The sequence below is a fragment of the Crocodylus porosus genome, unplaced genomic scaffold (assembly GCF_001723895.1).
Source record: "Crocodylus porosus isolate Cpor-Errol unplaced genomic scaffold, CroPor_comp1, whole genome shotgun sequence".
Classification (NCBI taxonomy): domain Eukaryota; kingdom Metazoa; phylum Chordata; order Crocodylia; family Crocodylidae; genus Crocodylus; species Crocodylus porosus.
This window is the reverse complement of record NW_017728943.1, coordinates 81,108,767-81,123,517: the sequence shown is the minus strand read 5'-3', so window position 1 is coordinate 81,123,517 and position 14,751 is coordinate 81,108,767. Positions and strand designations below refer to the sequence as shown.

The 14,751-nt window shown below is 53.8% G+C and overlaps 2 protein-coding genes across 2 annotated transcripts in view; one reads left to right on the top strand and one right to left on the bottom strand.

Annotated features, from left to right (window-relative positions):
• Positions 1-10,877, top strand: LOC109319843. The gene is made up of 9 exons (XM_019549641.1): positions 1-145; positions 1,154-1,311; positions 1,535-1,692; positions 2,852-3,020; positions 3,629-3,709; positions 4,460-5,372; positions 6,286-6,481; positions 8,567-8,733; positions 9,260-10,877. The coding sequence occupies exons 1-9, from the start codon at positions 110-112 to the stop codon at positions 9,374-9,376; spliced, it is 1,995 nt and encodes a 664-aa protein (XP_019405186.1). The 5' UTR covers positions 1-109; the 3' UTR covers positions 9,377-10,877.
• A 909-nt stretch (positions 10,878-11,786) lies between these two features.
• Positions 11,787-14,751, bottom strand: part of AARS2 (alanyl-tRNA synthetase 2, mitochondrial) — a 32,623-nt gene continuing 29,658 nt past the window's right edge. Inside the window, exons 20-22 of the mRNA XM_019549640.1 lie at positions 13,503-13,586; positions 13,040-13,147; positions 11,787-12,384 (exon numbers count right to left, since the gene is read on the bottom strand). Coding sequence (XP_019405185.1) covers positions 12,220-12,384; positions 13,040-13,147; positions 13,503-13,586 — 357 coding nt within the window. The 3' untranslated portion in view covers positions 11,787-12,219. The remainder of the gene's footprint in view (positions 12,385-13,039; positions 13,148-13,502; positions 13,587-14,751) is intronic.

Here is a 14,751-nt window from a genome sequence, read left to right as displayed (position 1 = left end):
GCTTGCATCAGACTTGGGCTCCCAGGCCAAGGCTAGGTCACTCCTGCATGCTGACCACCTGCCTTCGGTTAAGGTGTATGCAGCGCTTCCTGTAGTGGGGGACCGATGCATGAGTCGTGTGAGCAGAAGCAGAGACTGGCTCAGTGTATGTACTGTCCCCTGTGGTTGTCAGGGGTGGAGGGGTTCAATATGGGTCTCTCACACTGGCAGTGTGTCCACCATCTACTGTAGTCCAATGCTGTAGCTGGTTAATGTCCTGAGTATGCAACACTGACACCCAGTATGAGCATGTAGGGCCACACTTGCTTTGTGGAATATGGAACAAGTGGCTACCCCCTAGCTGATGTTGCAACCAGTGGCAGGGACCTGCCTAGAGTGGTAAATGCTCTGGAAACATCTCCAGTGGAGTTGGAGGACCCTGGAGTCCAGGTTCTTTTGACATTAAGCTGCTGTAAGGTCTACTCTGACTCTAGCTTCAGCAATACAGTGGATTATATTGGGCCCCTGTGCTCTAGCTCAGTGGTTCTCAACCTTTTTTGGACCAGGACCCATTTGTAAACATTGGCCAGTCCCGACCCAGTGCCTCTCACTCCTGACCTGTTGCCCCGCACCCCCAGTATGTGGGGCAAGGGATGGGTGTGTGGGGCACGAGGAGCCCTAAGCCGCTTTATGCAAGGGGAAAACTGCAGTTTCCCACATCTTCTCCTTTAAAGGAGAATCCATTTTTAAAGTTTTTTCACAACCCTTTCATATATTCTTGTGACCCACTTTTGGGTCATGACCCATGGGTTGAGACGCACTGCCTAGCTGACCACTTGCAGAGGGTCCAGCGCAGTGCTTGTAGATGGGGGTGTGACTGGAACATTGGTGAGAGGGGCTGTGAAGAGGCTGGGCCTGTTCTGCTCCTGTCCAGTGATCTCCCACTTGCATTTGAGGGGGCTTCCACACTGGGAACGGCAGCTGCCTGCCATCTGGGACCCTGGCAATGACATGCCCTGGGGAGTCATTTGGAGTAGTTCCTCTCCTCCCACTAAGGCTAACTGCTGTTCCTTTGGCCCTGGCCTCAGGCAGCTCTTTCTGGCCTGTTGTGAGCAATTGCACCCACAGAACTGCTAGGACTGAGAAGCCCTCCTGTGCTGTATGCCCACTGCAGGTTCTGCGCTCTGCAGGGACCAGGCGTGGCAGGATTGAGTCAGCTCAGCCACCAGGTCTCATGTGGTCTCTTACTATGACACCACTGACCTCCCGCCTCCTCCAAGCACTCAAATGTGATCTCAGGGGTGTGGGAGGCTTTCTCCACTACCTGATCAGGTGAGTCCTGGGCTCCTGTATCTTTCCAAGGCACAGAGTTGTAGCTAAACCTAGGAAAATGAGCTGACATATTCCTGCACACCTAAAATTTGTTGCTGTGCTGGCTGTGACTGAGCCCTAATGCTTGGGAGGAAAATGTCAAGATGTGTGCTGCCACCACCAGCTGCTCAGGAGAAGAGGTGTCCAAGACACCATTCATGTTCCTTCCATGCTTGTCCTCCAGGTATGAGGATGCTCAAGAGGTGCACAGCCTGTTGCTGTGGCAGGCACTAGAGGAGCACAAGGCCTCTTGGGAGAGGCAGGCAGATCGTCTCCAGGTCCACCGTGCAGCCTGGCACATCTTTCACACGTACCTGGCCCATGATGCGGGATGTGATGTTGGTGAGTGCCCAGATACTGCCTCTTCCACCAAGTAGGCATTCAAGTGCTGAGCCCACTTCACTGAGTATGGCTGGGTTGGGGTGGAGTCCACTTAAACACTGGGCTCAATCATGTACCAGCAAGGTGGTGGTTGGTGCTAGGAAACTTTAAGGAAGCTGGGACAGTTTAAGACAGCCTGCAGCAACCCAAATGGATTTGAGGCATGAAAGCAAGATGCCCTCAGTTCAATAACCCATTGTCATAGTCCTGATATCAGAAGGTCCAGAACCATAGCAATAGTGCAGCAAGCTGCTTCCCTTACTTGGCTTCAAATGGGAGCCCTGATAACTCATCTCAAGCATATGGATGCAACATGGAAGTGGCTGTCTGGTGTTGTGGTTCAGTTATCTGGATTCCTGCTGAAGTAGACCAGTAGATCTGTGGGGTTTTCCTCTGAGTGGCCTAGAGCAGTGTTTCTCTACCCATGGGTCACAACTCAAAAGTGGGCCACAAGAATATATGAAAGGGTTATGAACAAATTTAAAAAATGGATCAAACTTTAAAAATGGATTCTTCTTTAAAGGAGAAAGATGTGGGAAACTGTGGCTTTTTCCTTGCAGGCTGCCAGTGTTCCAGCCTGCAAGGGGCTGCTTGGGGCCCCCCTGCCACATTGGCGATGTATAGGGGGTGCACATGTACTCCCTGAGATTGGCCGTGTAACCCCTGGAAGCACCAGCTGCAACACGGGAAGTGCCCTTCTAGTTTGGGTGGTTCTGTGCTCGCCGATTGACTATAGGGAGACCCCCCACCCGGTTGGCGATCAGCCATGGGGGGACCTCCCCCACTGTTGGTGATTTGGTGCCCCCCCAGACTCAGGAGGCACCAGTCACCCATGCCCTTCCCCACGCACTGGGAGGCTGGGGGTGGGGGACAGTGAATCGGGAGTGAGGGGCACTGGGTCAAGACTGGCCATCGGTGTTTACAAATGGGTCCTGGTACAAGAAAGGTTGAGAACCGCTGGTTTAGAGAACCAGTGCACAGGCTTCTGGGCTGGACTACACGAAGGTAAGTGTTGATGAGTGCTTGTACCTTCCCATTCAAAGTCCCACAGTTCGCTGTGTCAGACTTACTCTAGGAAAGAGTCCTAGGTCAGCCCTCTCTACTTCTCACCTTCCCATAGGGCTGGCCTATGATATGCCGCTTTATGTCCAGCACCTTCAGGATCTGCTCAGCGCCAGTGATGGAGGCCTGGAGCCCATGGCCTTTGAGCCCGTGGCTCAGCATGTACTTGCTGTCCTCTGTGGGTCCTGGCTCCGCTACTTCCGCTACGAAATTGCCACCTTCCTGAAGTGAGTTCCCAGAATCCTTGACACCCATTTCTCAGGTTCCCAAAGCTTGCAGAGACATTCAATTCCTGGATTATTCTCCCTCAGTACACTCAGCAAAGGCCCTTAACGCTCATCTGAATCACTCTTGCTTCTTGTGCCCTATGTTGTTGGCTCCAGAGCCACACAGTGAATCCTTTGGCACCATCTCCCTTCATGTAGGAAGAGTCCAAGACTGGAGCAGCCAGGAGCTCTTGCCTCTGTCCCCTGCCCCTCCCAAAGCCAACGCTCAGACCCTTCCCTTTTGCACACTTCCTGCCAGGACTGGAGTAGCTGGGAGCTCCCCTCCCCTTCCAGCCAGTGCCCTCGCCCTGTTGCCTGTTCCCGTGCTGGAGAAGGCAGGGAATGGAGCAGCTAATTCCTTGGGAACCAGTGCTTCTGCTAGGAGTGAGCTTCTAAATGACTGATTGTCCTGGATAACTCAGCTGGCTCCAGACTCTCTGTGCAGACAGAGATAGATAATTCTTTCCAATTAGCCAGTCGTCCTGGCAAAAATCTTTTTGAAGCCCGGTTCTCAGCCATTGTGCGTTTCTCCTTGGCTCACTCACCCCATTCCACTGTCTTTCTCACAGGTATTGTGTGCCAGCCTCTTTCTTTGAAGCCCAGGATATTGGGAGCAAAGAGAGTAGAAACAAGCAAGAAAGGAGAAACAGGTACTTCCTTGTGTGCCCCTTGGGCCAACAGATATTTGGCATACAGGTTAGCTATCATTAGTTTGTAACCACCCCAACAGGGACCATTTGTAGTTATGGAGGTGAGTTTGAGCTAACAACTTGCTTTCACAGCTAAAACTCCAGCCCCTTTGACCAAGTCCTGGCTTCCCACTATCCCTGTTTCATGCATGCAGCCAATCGGGAACGTGTGCCCTGGGTGATACTTGCACTGTAGTGCCCTGATGCACATGGGAGCGCAGGCTCCTATTTTGGGAACAAGTTTATATTTAGCTCTCACCTCTTGTTTGCAAAAGGACCTGAGGTGCATCACAAACAGCTCTCATGTTGAGAATCATTTCACCCGCTGCTGAAATGTGCATGCCTCTGGGGTGGAGGATGGCAGCTGCTGACACACCCAAACACTGCACAGGATATGAACAAACAGGCTCACCACAGCAGGAAATGTGGAAGGCAGCATACATTTTCCGAGGCTGGGATATTGGTAGTACCACTGCAGTACCTCTGTCTGATGTCTTCTTCTGTGACCACATGTTGTCAGGCCCTGAAAAAACACCATCTCCAAGATCCCAGCAACCACTAAGTGCCAAGAAAGAACTTGAGAGAAATAAATGCAAACTCAGCATTGCTGTGTGGGAAGAGAAGTGGATCTGGCATCCAAGTCCTGGACCTCAACAAGAGCTTAGCCTGCTGTGCTATGGCTATGCTGACAACCCTTTTAACTCCTTACAGGGCCAGGAAGAGGAGGAGCAATGCCCGATCCCATGCCCAGGAAGGAAGAGAACAGCAGAGGCAGAAGAAGAAAACAGCGTCTAAATCACTGGGCTCAGGCCTGGTGGAGGAGGACACCCCAGCCGGCAGGGTGTCAGTGACACCCCAGCCATCCCTGGACCTGCTCAGCAACAAGGTGGTTTTTAAAGTTTATAGGAAAGCGGCTCAGGAAATGCAGGATGCCGGCTTGCAAAGGGCACTGGGACTGCTGCAGAAGCTGGAGTGCTGCTGGGAGGCCCCAGGGGACAGGCAGCGGCTGGGCAGCACCCTGAAACTCCTGGACCTCTGGGACCAGCAAGGTACTGAGTCAGCCAACCCTCAGCTCCCTCGAAAGCTGAGGAAGAGACTGAGGGTGGAGGTGGCCCAGGGTGGAGTGAGCGACTTGAGCCTGGAAGAAATGCAGGCGGCCCTATATTTGCATGTTGCTCAGAGCTTTGAGGGCTTCTGGGCTGAGGTGAGTGAGGGCCTGAGCAGGCACGGAGTGCAGCACACCCATCTGCAGGAGGAGGGCTGGGCCAAGCTGGAGCCACTCCTGCACTCGCTGGCTGCCAAGGTGGCCCTCAAACACCTAAAGAACAGGAAGGCCAAGGTGGGGTCTGCAGCCACAGCCCGGCCTAGCCAGGAGGACAAAGCCTCCTTCTGCCAGTCCCTCCGGGCTGCTGCCGAGGGCTGGCCCAGCCTGGAGATGCTGCACTTCCTCCAGTACCTGCAGGTCCATGGCCCCCCGGTGCTGGAGACCAGTCTGTGCTTCCAGCTGGAGGTACAGAAGTTCAAGAATGCCCATCATGGCACGCCCGACGGGGCCCTGCTCAGGAAGAAGGTGCAGGTGATCCGTGATGGCTTCCTCCTCTCCCAGCTGGAGCCCAGGCTGCAGGTAGTTCCCAGGCTTGGAACAAGAGGCAGGGATGGGGCAAGGAGACAGCCAGACAGGCTGCTACCTGGGGACAGAGAAAGCAGGGGAGGGAGGGAGGGAGGAGAAGATGGAGCTGAGCCAGAAGCACCAGCTTCCAGACTGCGGTTACGGAAAGAGGTTTGTGGATCAGAGCAGGGCCCTGGTAGGTGATTACATCTTGGGTACAGGGCAACCCCACACACACTTCACTGCTGTTGGGCAGGTGCATGCCCCATCATGTGAGGGAGAGGTGAAGCCCCTTCTCCTAGGTAGGATGTGTAGGGGATGTTTTGGGGGTGAGCCCCTTTCCTAGTTGGAGGGGGTAGGATTCACAAAACGGGAAGCCCCATCTCCTGGGTGGGAGGGCAGGGTAGTCCATGGGAAACACTGAGAACCAACAGTGGTCCATCAGGCCCGGAAGTTGGGAAGAACTTTGAAGTATGCCATGTGCTCTGTTGTGCAGTCCCCATGTCCCGCAGAAGGGACTCATGTGCTAGTGAAAGGCCTCCTGCAGGTCTACCCTTGATCACACTGGAAAAACTGGGCCTCATTGTTCATAGCTAATGCTATAGTGAGGATTAGGATGAGATTCAGGTAACAGTCCCACCCTCTCACCCAAGGTACCCTACCCCCAGCTCAGACTAAACCCCATCCCCTCTTTCAAGCTCATCTTGCTTCCTCTGGAGCAATGTCCTGCACAGTACCAACTGCAGTTGTAACAATGTAAGTGGAAAAATCATAGTATCTGTTTCTGTCAAAGCAGCCTGGGAGCAGCTAGGATGTCTGTCACCCACCTGGCCCCTTGAAGCCTTCTACTGCTGAGGGGGAGAAGAAAGCTTCTGCACCTGGATGCATGCTTCCCAGATACCAGGCTTGTTTGTGGGTTGTTCTTCAGGTGGCAGTGGATGCAGAGAAGCTGGGGAGAGCTGTGCAGGCAGCTGAGCAGGCCCTCCAGAAGGATGCTCTGTTACCACCCCCGAACCTGTTCGATGAGCTGAGGGACTCTGTGTTGAGCAGCCTCCTGCCCTACTGGGCTTGTTTCCAGAAGGCCTGGCTGCAGCGGTCTCCTACAAGTGCCCAGAGAGCTCCAGGTAGGGTCCTCATAGAGTTTCTGCCCTGCCACAAGATCTCTTCCCCTCCCCAAGCATCCCCTGAGGAACTCAGAGAAATGGAGACAGTGCAGGTCCATCCCTGCCAAAACCCAGGGCAAGGAAGATCTCTGTTGCAGCAGGAAAGTGGCCTGGCTGTGTTTTAAGGAAGGGAAAATAGGAGAGGTGTATGGAAAGTTTGCTTGCCTGCATAATTCCCATGCTAAATTAAAAACATATGCAGAGCTAGCTAACAGGAGGCCTCCCAGCTCCCCTTAGGGAGACTGGGCCAGAGCTCAGGACACAACTCTGGCAGAAAGATTTTCGCAGCTGCTGGTGCTGTCTGAAGGGTCCTTGGCTTTACTCCATCCCATGCCTCCTTGCTAGGCAGCCCCTGACACTCGCAATAGATGAATCCTTAGTTAATATTTCACATCATCCCCTTGGTTCCCCTTGTGCTTTGCTTCTGGCCCCTTGAAGGGCATTCCCCCATGGGATGCTTCCCGGCTCTGTCTGAAAGGCCAGAACAGATGAATGCATGGATCCTTTTGGACAAGGAGCTGCTGGTGAATGCAGGGGCCTGGACTTGATGGCCTGGGAGGCCCTTTCCTGCCTTGTGCTCCATTCAGTTGCCACTCAACCAAGCTGCCCACCTCCTGTTCTCCCTGCCTTTCCCTTGGTGTCTTCAGCAGCTTCCTCAAGTTCCCTCTCTTTTGTCAGCACCTTGGCATGTCCAAAGCTGACTTTAGGACAGGCTCCCCCTCTTGTGGTAACACTGACTAGGCCCCCTTAGTGGTTGTGGGGATTAGGTCATCTCCTACAACAGTGACGCTCAACCAGGGTGATGGGACCGTGAGATCCTTTGAACAGTGTTAAGAGATTTGAGGAGATGAGCAGATAAGCTAAGGAAATAAGTGCAGGCTCAGGCTAGTTCCAGCCTGGATAATCCCCTATCTCCACTTTCTGGCCCTTCTGTAACATATACAATAGTTTTGAAAATGGGTGCCACTCAATTCACAAATGTTATGGAGAGGTGCGTTGAATCCAAAAAGGTTGAGAACTACTGTCTCACTCTGTAGCCAGATCTTGCCTGACACAGGCATCACTCTGTGGGGCTCAGGGCATGTATGCACCAGTATCTTCTGCCTAGTCTAACTCCTAAGTAGGTTGCAGCTCCCACCCCAAGAAAGAGCAGCCAGATTTGCAGCTCCTTAGTGTGGACAACTGGTACCCTAAGGTGATTGCCCACAGTGATTGCAGAAAGGGTGTGCTCCTGATGACATGACCAATGGACTTGTGGAGCCACAAAGCTTCCAACCCCCCTTCCCCCATGCTGTCACCACTAGCTCCTGTCTCTTGAAGGCTAAAGTGCCAGCTCTGCCCAAGCGAGCAGACACCTGCAGGGCTGACTGAACACATGAAGGATTTCTCCCCTCCAGATCAGCCAGCTGCTCCAGGCACTGAGCTGCCATTCCAAAGCCTGGTGCAGAAATGGCATACCAGTCAGGGGCTGAGAAACACAGTCCCTCCAAGGCTTCAGCCTGAGGTCCACTGTTTATGTTAGAGTGCTTTTTCCTCCACAAAAAAAAAAAAAAGCATGAGGTAGGACGCAACCGTCACTGCACCAGGCACTGCATGGGGTTCAACAGGGCATGAAGCATCATGCACCCAGCTGAACTGCAGGACTGGAGAGGGGAGGCATCTGTTACCTGAGCAAGGGCTCAGCCACAGTTGTGGGAGAAGCTTCAAGGGTTCTCTTGAGGACAAGAAATCTACACCTTTGTCTCCCATCTGTGACAGATGTAGTTCCCCTCAGCACCAAGCTGGGGCTGGGATCATGCGACCCCTCAGGGAAGAGCAGTCCCTGCTGAACTGAGTTTTCCTCATCTAAATACCAACATGAGCTTGTCTTTAGCTTAGGTGTGCATGTGTGTGTGGCAAGGCGTGGGGAGGGATGTTGCCCAGGCCCCGGTGGCATAGGGGGTGTGAATGGCTGTCCTTTGGTGCAGCTATGTGGTGGGTGTGCAGGTGTGAGAGGTTGAGGCCAGCCCTTCATTGCTTCCTCACTGAAACCTTCTTCCCCTGAAGTGCTGAGAGCTCAGCAGCTGCTGAAGCAGAGATGTGCCTGGTTTGAGAAGCCCCAGGGCCTGCGACCAATGCTCCAGCTGCCTCCGCTGCAGCAGCCTGAGCAGAGAAATGAGCAGCAGGACAATGTTACCTACACCTTCTCGGTCAGCAGGGGCATTGCCCTGAAGGTCAGTGTGCAGATACACATGCACCTAGCTAAAGGGAAGGAGGTAGGGGAAGCCCCCAAAGGACCCAGCAGAATTAGCCAGTGGGGCTGGTGGGAGGGAGGATAGAGGGGGGCTTTAATTTCTTCCTGCTCTGGCTGATGGGGATAAGCTTCCTCATCCTTGCTATGTAAAGCAGGAGCAGCTTTGCCTTAAGTTCCTGCTGGTAGCACCCAACCCGCTCCTCACACCCACACTCCAATATGGAGAGGAGACGTCATCTGCAACATCTACTAATATAGCAACATGCTCCAGAACAAGCCACCGGACAACTGAAGCCAGCTTCCTCCATTGTAGCATCCTTCACAGCCACAATCCAGTGCAGCCAATGCTGGGCAGGAACATGGCAACTGTTAACATGCTGCAGTCTAGGGCAGGAGTGATCTGTATAGACCTGTTCCCTCCCACTTCCCAGCCTTCAAGCTTGTCTCTAAGCTTTTCAAGTTCCTATGGCATCCAACTCTTATGTTTTACTACTCCTTCTATTTAGGCCTCCAGCAGAGAAAGTACAGCCAGCATCAGCACAAATACCTCTGGGCTCAGACATGGCAAGAGGTCAGCAAGACTTCAGCTTCCTCCCATTCCCAAAATACCCACACCTATCTGATCTGGATGGACAACACTGCCATGAAGAGAAGCAGCCAGAGCAGGCCAACTAGGCTAGAAACACCCAGGAGTGCCCCTGCTCTGTTGGATGTCAAGTAGAGCAAGACTTTTGTCCCATGCTGGAAGTTACAGTCCTAGGGCAATGGATGCCAGTAGGAAGGGGTGTTGGGGCAGCCTGCCCTCGTTTGGTAAGGCTGGTTCATCTACCTTAGCTGCATGAAAACACTTGCTGAGCTCAGGCAGATGCTGCCTGAACTCCTGATGCAGAGGCGGGAGGTGAGTCAGTGCTGTAGGGTGCAGGGAGCATGACAGGGCACTGAAAACAGAGCCTACTCTCTCCATAGCCCTTCTATCTCTGCTCAGATTAGCCATGCCTCACTGGCCAGTGAATGTGGACCTGCCCCTCCCAGAAACAGTTCTTGTTCAGCAGCTGGAAGATGAGGTTAAGGCAGGTGTCTGAAGTGACATTAAGCCTTAAGGCTCCCAAGGAGTTTTCGTGCCAGCTTGTTACAACTGATGTGACATTGCCAGCCTGGCTTTGAAACAGCAACACTCCCTGCCACCAGCTTAACTAAGCCTTTCCTGGTATCCCACCACTCCTCTAAAATGGGAGAAGCTGAGCAAGACAAAGGGTTTTCTCTCCTGTTCAGAAGGAGCAACTGTCACAGCACACATGGTGCAGCAGGTCACTGCCACAGCACGCTGTTGCTGTGCAGGGGGGAGGGAGGCCATGGCAGTGCCACCAATAACAGGATGTGGGGAACACACAATAAATTGTTTTACTCCCGTCTTGTGGCACTAGCCTGTATCCATATTAAGAATGGTCAGAGCTGAGGATGTGGCATGTGAGACCCTGCCATCCCTTGGTAACAGGGAAATAGGAGCCGATACACATACTGGAGCAACAGCCAACACAGAAGAAAGGTGTAAGGCTGCTTCTAGTACCAGGCCAGCTGTGCATGGCACTCTGGTAGGGAAGATGGCTCTCACATGTGTTGTGCTCAGCTCTGACCGGGACACCAGACCCTTGCCCCTATCGCCTCCTGCTTGCCCTCTCTTGCAACCTCTTGCTGCCTGGTCACAGCTACTCAACTCCTGCCCCTCCCAAATTCATTTGCAATGCTGCTCAGATTGTTGTCCTGGTTCCTCACTGACAGCATCACTCTGCATCCACAGCACTAAACACAAGCTACTTCCTTTTGTGACTACTGCCAGCTTTGCCCGCAGCTGCTCTGCTTGCTCACCACAATGCTGATTGCTCCCTTTGCTCTGCCAGTGTTCCTTGACTTCATGGCTCAGTCACCTTCCCCCTTGTGCATAGGAAAATTCCCCAGAAGTCCAGACATCTCCAACCTCAGTCTCTTCTGCCATGGTAGCTCCAAAACCAGCCCGGGGGGGCACCCTTTTTTAGCAGATGTGCCAAAGAACAGCACTTGTAGCCTCTGAGTGCGCCAATTCTCTGCTCAATCTGTGCTGCTTTCTGCTTCCATCCCTGTGCTCTCTGAATGATCAGCTGCTCTGCTTCCCTGCCCAATTTATTTTGTGCTCCATACAGAGGCTGCTTGTGCCACTTGTGGCGCTCATACTGCAGGTTGGCCACCCCTTTCTTAGGCCCTAGGAGCCAAGAGTAATTGGACAGGGAGTGGACTCCCATTACTGCTTAGCAGTGCAAATGTTGCCAGCTTAGATTGTGGCATAAGCCGTGATCTGTCAAGTGCCTTGGAGGGGCTCTATCTCCACTGTAGATCCAACAGCAAATGGCAGACCCAGGGTCAGTGGCTCTACATGCTAATGCAACACAGGTCATGGAAAGGTTTCAAGTGCCTGCATGGATGACTTGGGAGTACGGATAAATGCTATTAGTGCTCTCTTAACCTCCAGACTGAAACTGCACTGAAGTTAGCTCCAGCCCAAATGGTTTCAGCACCCACTGTACCCTGGAAAGAACATATTTCCTTCCATCTCTAAGCAGTGTGGCTAAGACTACTGTTGGCACAGGAATAAAGGCCACTAGTGAGCAAGTCTCTTGTACTGGTGGCAGGGGCTTAGGAGCAATGGGCTTAAAGGCTGGTCTGACTGAGGACTTTACTGAGGAGTTGTGGGATGACTGCATCTCTGCCTGGGCTGGATGTGGCACTGGGCACTGTGCAATCTCTATGGTACTGGCTGCAGAGGCTGAGCCAGTGGACTTTCCCATGCTGGTTTCTAAGCTCTTCTTTTAGTAAAATATGAGGGCTGGGTGGGCCCTGGTGGAGGGTGAAAGGGCCATCCTACCCCTGTGTAACATGCTGAAGAGGAACCAGACTGCTCATAAGAGAGGCAGAGCAGCTGCTGAGGAGGTCTGCAGGGAGAGCTTCCACTCAGCCCTTGCTGTGCTGGGCCTGAAGAGAAACTGCAGTCAGACAGCATTGTTCAGCCCATCTCTGCTCTTTATTAGCCTTCGGTACTGTTGTGCTGCTCCCCCAGTAGCAGAATCCCTGTCAGTTGCAGCTGAAGAGCAGGGACACCCCTCAGCAAGGCCAGGAAAGGCTGGCTCCTTCTGTGACACCACCCCCATGACTCCTGGCAGAGAGGGGGAATCAGTCACCACCTCCAGTCACTCAGGTCAGGATGGGCAGTCCTCATCTCTCTCCTCTTCAGGAGGCGAATGCACTGCACTGACCCACAAGGCTGGAAACCAGATAAACTTGGTCCACATTACTGGTGGCAGCAGCGTTCAGTGGTGGGACCCGTTAAGCCACCAAAATACACAGAGCTTGCTGGAGCAGTGTGTGCCCTGTTCCAGCAGCCCGAAGGCTTGGGGCTGGCAACTGTGGCTTATCCAGCTGACCCACAAACGAAGCATCAGAGCTTAGTCCGGACATACTCCAGCGCAGCAGTCAGGACTCCCTGCATGTCCTTGGTATTTCCAGAGCCCTTGGCTACAATGCCAGAGCCCCCTGCTTTGCCTCCCATCCATGTACAGACAGCCACGGCCCAGTCAGCAGCAGAAAGCATGGGTAGGGAACTCTGGGGAAGAGAGATGACATGAAGTGAGGTTAGCTTGCAAGCCCGAAGCACTGTAGCTTGGATAGAGAAAAGAGGCATAGAAGGTTCTAGCACAGGGGCGGGCAATTATTTTGGGTGGAAGGCTGCTTACTGAGTTTTGCCAAGCCATCGAGGGCAGCATGACAGGCAGCCAGGGGCAGAGAAATATTAATTTTCTAAATTTGTTAGGGGCCCCGCGGGCCAGACAGAATGGCCTGGTGGGCCGCATCTGGCCTGTGGGCCGCATTTTGCCCGTCCCTGTTCTAGCAGCTGGGGTCCTGGCAGGACCATGGAGGCTGAGCTTAGCAACCCAGATGCTACTGCTTTGCCTGCCTAATGGCTGATGTGGGCCCTGTGCCTGAATTCTCCCTGTGCAGACTAAAGTAAGCTTAGGAAAGGCCGAAGGCTTGGGCATCTCTTGCCTGTCTCAGCCTGGGCTCCTCCACAAGCCTCAGTAGCAGCACTGACAGGCTACAGTGAGAAGTCCTTTTGAGTTCCCTACCAAAAAGGAACAACGTGGTGCCTGGCTGTACTCTGGTCTTTCTGCAGCCCTACTCCACACCTCAGAACCTGGCCTGCTTCGTTAACCCTTTGCAGGTGGAGACTGTTTGCTTGATACATGCAGCAGCCAGCTTACCTTGGACACCTGACAGGCACAGAGTACCTGGCCGGAGGCCTGTGGGCTGAGCAGCAGCACTGACACCCCAGATTTGTCACACAGCTGGTTTACAACCTTTACCAGGATCTAGGAGAAACAGAGGGGGATGAGTCAGAGCCCAGGCAAGGGAGGCTGGAAGAGGGTGGGAAGGATCATGAACAAGGGGCAAAGCAGATCCACAGAGCAGCAGGTTATTGCACCAAGCCCAGGACATGGTTGGACCGGGCAGTGGGCAGCTCAGGTCACTTCATTTTCTGACCCAGCAAATTTTGGGGTGACTCCAGCTCCCTATCTCCACCCCACCTCCAATCTTTGGCAACTCCCTTGCTGTGGCTTAATGCACCTATGCTTCTAGCCTGACAGCTCCCCCCAACTCCAGAGCCTGGCCCTACTGATTCCACCTTGTGCTACCTGCATAGCGGTATTCTTCCTGGACACTCACCGAGAGGGAGGCCACTGGGACAGTGTCGATTATAACGGGCTGGTTGGGATGTTTCTCCAGCAGGATCTGTGCTGCCTCTGCGGCCTAGAGAAGGAGACACAGCACTATGAGGGACTGCTGCTGCCATGGGCATAGGGTGAGGAAGGCACACACCCACCGTTGCACCTAATGCTATGTAAGGGGCCAGATTATATCCTGAGCTCCTCTTCATCAGCCTTGCCAGGGTGGGTGTGGGAAATGGAACCTCTTTTAAAGGGAAAACGGAGTGTAGCATCCATGTTTCATTTGGTCCTCAGTTCCTCTGTCAAGAACATGCTGTCCAATACAATTTTACAGCCAGCATGTGGTTAATTAGCAGGGATTTGGGTTTTCCATTTCCCATGGAAAAACAGAGTAAAATGTGGATTTCCCCTCTTACTGAAATAAAATGCAGATTTCTCATTTTAGCAGAGAAACCTGCAGATTTTGTAGTTTTAAAAAGAGCTCTCTACAGTCTGGCAGTTCCAGCCTGCAGGGGGCTAGGAGGGCGCAGAGGAGGGCAGTCAGGCAAGGGGTGCCATGCACATGGCCGCCAGGCAGCTTGGAGAGCAACTCCCCCAACATAGGGAGGGAGGGATGGAGTTGAACAGGGCCCAGGGCAGTGCGTGAGGCTTGGGGCCCAGGGCCATAATGCATGGCTGCAGAGCCCCAGTAAGTAGGATGGGGCCATGGGCAGCTTGTTGTGGAGGTGGGGACAACTCCCTGCTGCCCTGGCAATCCATCTCCTGTGCATGCAGAGAGGTGAGGGGTACAACCTTGTGTCATTGTGCATGCAAGGGATGCACTGCCAGGGCAGCATGGAACTCGCAATGGCAAGCAGCTTTCCTGCGCAGTCTCGCTGTTCCCTGCGGCACTGGGCCGCACCTGCTGGGCTGCAGAGGCTGTGGGAGAGGGCAGCAGGGCAGGAGCCTGATCCTGCAGTGGGCAGTCCCCAACCCCCACCACAGATCTGGGGGCACAGGTTCCCCCTACCCTCTGGGAGTGCTTGCAGCAACACGGGTAGAGATGGGCTCCACTCGATTGCAGCAGCCACCACCTCTTGCTGGGGGCAGGCGGCTCTGGGACTGGGTGGCTGGGGGGGCAGGGAGCACTAGCAGGGCTGGGGAAGCTGGGAGGGGTGAGGGACACCAGTAGGGCCACGGAGCTGGGGGGTGGGGTGGGGGGGAGAGAAGGGAAGAGTAAGGGGCATGAGTAGGGCCAGGGGCCTGTG

Bases quoted from the DNA above. Each gene is read 5' to 3' on its own strand.
- LOC109319843 (XM_019549641.1), top strand. From the start codon at position 110: ATGAGTCGTGTGAGCAGAAGCAGAGACTGGCTCAGT. The intron at 3,021-3,628 runs GTGAGTTCCCAG...TCTTTCTCACAG, and splicing joins GAAATTGCCACCTTCCTGAA to GTATTGTGTGCCAGCCTCTT. The intron at 3,710-4,459 runs GTACTTCCTTGT...AACTCCTTACAG, and splicing joins AAGCAAGAAAGGAGAAACAG to GGCCAGGAAGAGGAGGAGCA.